Here is an 8,479-nt window from a genome sequence, read left to right on the forward strand (position 1 = left end):
TTCCATAGATTTTCTAATTTAATTCTCACAGTAACACTTTAAATATATATTATCTTCACTCTTCATTTAAAGACAGACACCAGAGGCTGACAGAAGTTTGGTCACTTAGGGGTGCCTTGGTGGCACAGTCAGTTAGGCATCTTACTTCTGGTTTCAGCTCAGGTCATGATCTCAGGGTTGTGTGATTGAGCCTTGCATAGGGCTTCACACCCAGCATGGAGCCTACACAAGAGTCTCTCCCTCTCCGTCTGCCTACCTCCCTGGCTCACACACTCTAAAAAATCACTCTCATGCTCTCTCTCTCAAATAAATGAAATCTTTTTTTTTAAAGAGGAAGTTTGGTCACTTATTCAAGATCATGTCACAAGTAAGCATGGGAAATAAGAAACTCAGGTTCATCTGTCTCCCGAGCTAAGGTCTTATAAAACAGCACCTATGCCAAGGATGTCATACAGGGTGATGAGAAGGAATAGAAGCCTTGCCCAGATGGACACAGGCTGCTGTACAAGGCTAAGCATGAAATGATTTACCTTAAGTTGTATTTTGTCTCACATTTCTACAGCTCAATTACCACACAGACTGGAATGATATAACATGGTTGCCTTTGAAAGATCTGGATGATGGATTAAAAATAACTGATTTTGAGTTCTAGCTTAGTTACTTTAAAGCCAGATAACCTTAACTAATCAATTAATTACATGAGACAAAGTTTCATTTCTAAAACAGAAAAAATAATCATTTCTGCCATATATGTCTCAAAATTATGCAATTATAGTGAAAAGACTAAACCATAGAACTCTACGAAGATGAACAGATAACATGGAATAAGGTGATATTCCATAATAAAAACAAGTTCAGGTTTGTTCCACTTACAGAAATAAAGTCATTTCTGTTTCCTGCTTTACCACTCATTACACACTTTCACCTTCTTACTGAGTGAAGAGCTTTCTCATGGCATTTTTTACATCTTCATTTCTCAGGGTATAAATGACTGGATTCAACATAGGTGTCAGGAGACCATAAAATACTGCTATGTTTTTGTCTATGGACAAAGTAAATGATGGCCGCATATAAGTAAATATACAAGGCACAAAGAACAGGGCAACAACAGTGAAGTGGGCCCCACAGGTAGACAGGGCTTTGCGTCTCCCCTCTGCACCATGGCACCTCAAGGAATACAGGATGACAATGTAGGAGGCAGCCAGCATGAGGAAGTTCAACAGGCAGATCACACCACTGTTGGCGACCACCAGCACACCAATGACATAAGTGTCCGTACAGGCGAGTTCTAGCAACGGGTACAAGTCACAGACAAAGTGATCAATCACGTTAGGGCCACAGAAGGGCAGCTGAAGGACCAAGAGGAGCTGAACCAGTGAATGCAGGAAGCCTCCCAGCCAAGCCACTCCCACCAGCAGGGCACAGAGATGCCTGGTCATGATGGTCATGTAGTACAGGGGCTTGCAGATGGCCACATAGCGGTCATAGGCCATGACTGTGAGCAGGATGATCTCAACACCTCCCAAAAAATGGGCTCCAAAGAGCTGAGCCAGGCAGCCCTCAAAAGAGATGGCTCTCCCCTCACACAACGAGTCAGCAATGAGTTTAGGGGCCATAGAGGAAGAATAACAGGTGTCAATAAAGGATAGGTTGGCCAGGAAAAAATACATGGGGGAAGCCAGTGTGGGACTGAAGGTAACGGTGACCACAATGAGCATGTTGCCACACACCGTGACCACATAGATGATCAAAAAAAACACAAAGAGGACCCTCTGTATCTGTGCATTCTGTGAGAGTCCCAGCATGAAAAATTCTGTGATATTGTGCGGCATTTCCACAGAGTCCAAGGAGGAGAATGCACGTATGCTCCTGCCTATAAAGTCAAGAGAGAAACATAATTTTAACAGAATTACAAGTGGAAAGAGGTGTTGCGAGGTTTTCTTGGGATGCCCCCACTTCCCTTTGTCTCTCCTAACACTTTCTGTTCCAAAATTCTTGGACCAATTCACTTTGTTAATCTCTAAATGTGAGCATGTCTCTTGTTAACTTTAGCATCAATGGGCAGTAGGTACCTAAGTTATTACATGAAAATAATAATTGAATTATCTGAATTTTAAATTAGTTTTGTTACTACAGAAATAACATTTGGCAGACCTTGATTTTCTAATTCAGCTAGTAATTTTCTAATTCATCTGACAATTTACAGGAGGTTTCCACATAGATACAATGGCACTCGAGAAAACCAAGTATATTAGGATCTCCTGAAATCTCTGCACATAGAGTCCACACCCTTTGAATTAAATCTTTCTTCTTAAACTTTTCAGTGAGGTTTGTTATGCTTTCTGTCAGTGTTTCTGATGGCAGCGCAAACTGATGTAAAACAAACTGAAGCAAAACTTTCACAGTCTTGCTTCAGAACTCACAGAACTGACAGAACTCAAAAGCTGACTAACGGCAAATGGAGACCTCCCCAACTTCCCATTTCTCTCCCCGCCCATCTCCTCCCACTCTGAACCCATGGCAGAGGCAAAATAATGTCCAGGACATTATAGCAATCATTCTAGCTAAAAGCTACTAGTCCCTCTGCATTTATGGGAAGGACTCAAAGTACAAGTTCAGTGATCACCCATGAAAGATCCTATTAAGTAATGAGTATCTGCCTATTCATTAAAGGAAGCTACCAGGCAAGGAAGGGAGAGCAGATACCCCATCATAACCAGCTATAAATTCACCTGGCAGAATATTCCTACTCACCTTTTATTCTCCGAATGATAGTAAGGAAATTCTTGTGCCTATCTCAGTTTTAAACAAAAAACTGACACTAACCCCACGCACCACCAACCTATGGTTTTCCTGGAAATATAGGTCTCTTTAAAGTAGCTGAATCTTCCAAACTGCTGAAGATCTGATGCTCTGTATAATAAGAATTAAGGTAGAATCATTAGGTGTCAGAGGAAGAGACACCCAGATATAAGAAACGCTGGGGAGAAGATTTCTGTGTTCATCAAGAAGCTGCCTGCTTTTTCTCTCTCTCAGTTTTAGTTCAAGAAGGCAAATGTAGCTTCTGCAAGTGGCATGTCTGACGGGAGCCTTTTCAGAGCAGAACATTATGGCCAAGAGGACAGACAGTGGTGATAAGTGCAAACACCTGGGTAGTATGTAGTTTTTGCCAAGCACTACCTTAACTGCTTTATGTGTATCAGCTCGTTTAAGCCTCTTGTTATCCCCATGAGGTAGATCGCTGTTTTCAACCTCCTTTTGCAGAGCAAGAAAGTGAGACACACATTAGCAACTCACAGAAGCATACTCAGCTAGTAAGTGGCAGAGCTGGGGCTTGCAGCCAGGGAATCTTGTTACAAATTCTGTGGGCTTCCTGGCACTACACTTTCACTTAAACTAATCCGGGTTTGACTCCTTGCTCTGCCAGTTGTTGGCCATTTAACTGAGAACAACTTCTCAAAGCTTCAATGTTCTTTTCTATAAAAAATGAAAAATAAAAGAACTGCTACACCCTGTGGTTGCAGAGAGCAATAGATGAGAACAGGGCATGCTGAGTGTTCTATGGAGCCTGGATAGGATAAAAATCCAATAAATGGCTTCTCTGAAATCACTATCATCAACTCTGTGGGCGACAAACTCTTCATGTAACTTAAGGACTCAAGGGCCTAAGTGGATGAATTCAAAACTAACTTAGTTATATTAGGCATAACTAATTATATTCAAAACTATAATATTATAAATACAAAAAACGCCCTAATACTGATCCTCATAAAGAACACAGAGAAAATGCAAACAGATATGAATAGCACAGAATTGATCCAAATAATGAATTTATATGCCCCAAAATTAAAATGTTAAGCTGTTGGAGGCTATGGCATGGTTGGAGTCGTGGATCAAACCAGGCCCTGACTTGTGTCTCCTTTAAAGTCTGGACGCCTTGATAAGGGGTTAAGGACAGGAAAGTTGAGTAACACTGAGGAAGGGTCTGTGCTATGTGTCATGCACTCGCCTACGTGACTTCCCACACGCTCTCCCTACAGAAGGGAACAATGTGGTCAGGGTCATGAATTCTTAGTTGGTCCTTGTTGTTCCTGCACCTCCCATAACCCACTCCCTGGTTGATTGTCTTGCTAATGGCTTTAGCCAAGACTACCTGGCATCACGAGGCTTGCTCGTAGTTAACGTAAACTTGTTATAGAAACTTGCGGTCATCTGACTAGGTACTGATGTATTACTCCTTCTATTGTGGTCTGCCTTATAAATGCTTGTAAGATGTGGAATAAAATCGGCACTGTTGGACATCATCCTCAGTGTTCCTCCTGCCCCCATCTCTTTGTCTCTTAATTTCTTTTCACCATCCTCTTATCCTCACATTCCTGGTCAATTTGTCGCGCCGGCCGAGACATTAAGCTGATTCATCTCTGTGATCTATTAAGTACATTATTTATTAAAAGCTAGCCAGAAGAAAAAGAAGTCATCATCTCCTCCTTGAGTTACCCATGAGAAACAAAATTATGTTGTGGAAAGTAATGAGTATTTTAGTAAAATTATTCTACTGAAGTTTTGAGTTGCATTTTTCTTTTTTTTTTTTTAAGATAGATTTATTTATTTATTTATTTGACACCAAGAGAGCACAAGTAGGCAGAGCACAGGCAGAGGGAGAGGGAGAAGCAGGCTCCCTGGAGCAGAGAGCCCAAAGCAGGCTCGATGCCAGGACCCTGGGATCATGACCTGAGTCAAAGACAGCCACTTAAAAAAAAAAAAGACAGCTACTTAACTGACTGAGCCACCCAGGCACCTCTTCTTTTATTTAATTTTAAAAACAGATTATGAAAAACTTACATTGACTGGATCTGAGGACAAGTCTCCAGGTTTTGTGTTGTGCTTTGTTTTTACACCCTAACACCATGGAAAAGTGGATGTGGAAGAGTTCTTAGAGGATCATCAGACCAGCTCCAAGCATATCATCCCAAATTTCACTGTTCACATGATTAAACTCCTGGATGAGGTTAGAATTGTTTTATCCATTGAGATAAAGCACAGACTGGGCAGTTGCTATTGATTACCAAAACTCATCTGAGCTGAAGGTTTCTTAGACTATTACAAGGTGAGAACCCAAAAGATGGTCATTCATTTACAAGCAGCTGGGAATTTGTTCTGTCATCCATTTCCCCTTTATCTGTTTAAGAACCTGATGGCATTTACAATCATTTTTTTTTCAATTATCAATTCTAAAGATGGTGGATCTCAGACTAAGAGAGACTAGATGCACAGATTCAAGGTCACATGAGTGACCCATAGCAGAGGGGCAGCTGGAACTCAGATTGGTACCCCAACATAAGCCCTTTCCAATGCAACTACCACCTTCTATTACTTGCCTTCTCTAGAGGAAGGAGCAGGATCATTAGCTCTGCTTTCTGCTAAGGATATTCACCAGCACAGTCTCAGGAAAAAGCTTTCTCCTTCCACAGGACAGGGTTTTTATAAGGGAGTTGGGAGTGATAGCACAGGGACTGTCAGTGCCATATGGCTTCTGCCTTTCCAAGGGAGAATAATTCTCCCTCACAGGATCACTTGCAGAAGCAGTGTAGAGCTTGTGCCTCCTTCATGTATCAGAACAATGTTAGCGCCATCATTTAATTAGTCCCCTGAATAGAATTTTGGTCTCAAAAGGAAGTGACTTCTCCTGTACCTCTTAGAAGTGCCCGATGTCCTTCTGGTATCTTGAGAGAAAAAGTATAAATCATCAAGAGAAAAGGGGAATTAGGATATTTAAAGAACTCATACTGGAGGGTCAGTGTCCTTAGAAAAATTGCTGACTGAAGAACATCAGGAAGAATCAACAACATTTACTGAACATCTTCTATGTTTTAGGCACAGGTCTTTCATCTTCCCCCTTAAAGCTGAGAAAAGAGGATCACTGTCCTTTAAGCAGGAGGGGCAGAGGGAGAGAATCTCATGCAGGTCCCACACTGAGGACCCAGCTTGATGCAGAGCTCAATCTCAGGACCCCAAGACCATGACTCAAGCTGAAATCAAGAGTCGGACACTTAACCTACTGAGCCACCAGGCACCCCACTATTCTTCATTTTAGTTCAAGAACTCCCTAAGTCTTGTTTCTTAGAACTGCAATGCAGTTCACAAGCTTCTTTCTTCCTTTTCTCAGGTCCCCATTACAGAGTGGGGATCTGTGCCATTCTGGATGGTTCCTCCCACCTTCCCTCACCAGTGTTTCCCCAGTAAATCTCTTGCACATCTACTCTGTCTTACCTTCTGCTTCTCAGAACTAGGACTGATCTAGAAAATACAAAGAACTCTTACAAATCTCAGGGCACCTGGGTGGCTCAGTCAGCTAAGCGGCTGCCTTCAGCTCAGGTCATGATCCCAGGGTCCTGGGATTGAGCCCCTCAGGCTCCCTGCTCAGCGGAAAGCCTACTTCTCCCTCTTTCTCCTTTTGCCTGCACTCAGCCTACTTGTGTTCTCTCCCCCTCTCTCTGTCAAATAAATAAATAAAATCATTTAAAAAAGAACTCTTAGGGGCACCTGGGTGGCTCAGTGGGTTAAAGCCTCTGCCTTCGACTCAGCTCATGGTCTCAGGGTCCTGGGATCGAGCCCTGAGTCAGGCTCTCTGCTCAGCGGGGAGCCTGCTTCCCTTCCTCTCTCTCTCTGCCTGCCTCTCTGCCTACTTGTGATCTCTGTCTGTCAAATAAATAAAATCTTTAAAAAAAAAAAAAAAGAACTCTTACAAATCAATAAGATAAAACAACCACATGAGATTGGAACAACACTTCAGCAAAGAAGATGACCAATGGCCCGTAAACATCTAAGGGGGTAAGACTCATCTGAAAATAAGATATGGGACCACAACAAAATACCACTGCAAGGCTTCCCCTACGTGCCTAAAACTAAAAGGATGGTCAATACCAAGTGTTTATTTTCAATATAGAGGAATGGTATCTCTCTATGCTGCTTGTACAAATGTATAAATGTTTTCTAAGTATACACAGGATATATATAAATATACTTATAACCAATGACCCAGAAACACTATACCTAGGTATAAACCTAGAGAAAGATATGCATCTTACATGGAAAGATACATCACCAAGACTCTTAACAGAGCCATTTGTAATACCATTAAACTGGTAACTTGAATATCCATAATTAACAGAATGGGTAAAAAGTTTTGGTATATTTATACAACCGACTAACAGAATGAAAACAAGTGAATGACAGATATCACAACATGAATGAATCTCACAAACACAATATGAGCCAAAGAATCCAGAGTTAGTCAATGATTGCATATAAGATTGCATCATTTAAAATGTAAAATAAGCCAACCTAGGGATGTGTACATAGGTGGTAAATATACAAGTATTAAGAAAAGCAAAAAAGTTTTATCACAAAAGTCACCTTAGTGTTGACCTTTAAGGGAAGAGAAAGACATATGAATGGAAAGATATAAGAGATCCTGGGAGGGCTAGAAATCTACTTCTTGAACTCCTTTGTGGTTTTATGGATGTCCCACTTTATGAATCAAGATTTTTGTCTTGATTTTTTAATTATCTGATTAGGTTGTGTCTTGGGTGGATTTCTTTAAGTTCATCCAGTTTGAGATTTACTGAGCTTCCCAAACCTCTAAGTTTATATATTTCACCAAATTTGAGAAGTTTTCAGCCATTATTTTTTTAACATTTTTTTCTGAGCCACATTCTTTCTCCTCCTTTTTCTGAGACTCTAATTACATAAATATTGGACATTTTGGTATTGTCCCACAAGTCTCTAATACCCTGTCCAGTATTTGTAAATTTTTCCTCTCTGTGGATAATTTCTACTGATAGAGCTATTGATCTACCTGACTGGATAATTTCTGTTGATCTATCTTCAAGTTCACCTTTCTTTTATATTCTTACTATACCACTGAGCCCAGCCAGTGAATTCTTTATTTTGGCCATTGAATCTTTCAGTTTTCAATTTTCAATTTCATTCTTTTTTATAATCTCTATTGCTTTGCTGACACTTTCTACCTTTCCATTTGTTTCAAATACATTCACCTTTACTATAGGATCATGATTATAATGGTTGCTTTAAAGTCTTTGTCTGAAAATTCCACCATCTTTGTCATTGAGTCTGCTGGGATTTTTTTTTTCCACTTGCAGGTTGAGATTTCCTCCTTGGCTGTATGTTGAGTATTGTCGGATTGTATCTTGGATATTTTGAATATTATGTAATGATACCTGATCTTTTTAAAATTGAGAATGTTGAACTTTTAATTTTAGCAGGCAATTAATCTTGCTAGTTTCAGGTTGCAGTTTCCAACCCATCTTCTGTGGGCTGTGATCCCAAAGTCAGTTCAGTTAGCAAATCTTCCAGAGTGTTCTTCTGCTCTTTCTCAAAGGTAGGCCACCCTGTGTCCAGTCTAGGACTTGAGTAGTGGTCTATCCTATAATGCCATTCTCAAAGACCATGGAATGCT

The 8,479-nt window shown here is 40.6% G+C and overlaps 1 protein-coding gene across 1 annotated transcript; it reads right to left on the bottom strand.

The window, feature by feature from the left end:
- Nucleotides 1-929: 929 nt before the first annotated feature.
- On the bottom strand, nucleotides 930-1,910 carry LOC111149730 (olfactory receptor 4C3). Its single transcript, XM_022506973.1, has one exon. It carries the CDS (start codon nucleotides 1,830-1,832, stop codon nucleotides 930-932), a length of 903 nt encoding a protein of 300 aa, XP_022362681.1. The 5' UTR covers nucleotides 1,833-1,910.
- Between the last annotated feature and the right edge of the window lie 6,569 nt (nucleotides 1,911-8,479).

The sequence above is a fragment of the Enhydra lutris genome, unplaced genomic scaffold (genome assembly GCF_002288905.1).
Source record: "Enhydra lutris kenyoni isolate GAN:26980312 unplaced genomic scaffold, ASM228890v2 scaffoldscaffold22, whole genome shotgun sequence".
NCBI lineage: Eukaryota > Metazoa > Chordata > Mammalia > Carnivora > Mustelidae > Enhydra > Enhydra lutris.

What these genes read in the sequence shown, in the direction of transcription:
- LOC111149730 (XM_022506973.1), bottom strand. Translation starts at nt 1,832, where the DNA reads ATGCCGCACAATATCACAGAATTTTTCATGCTGGGACTCTCACAGAAT.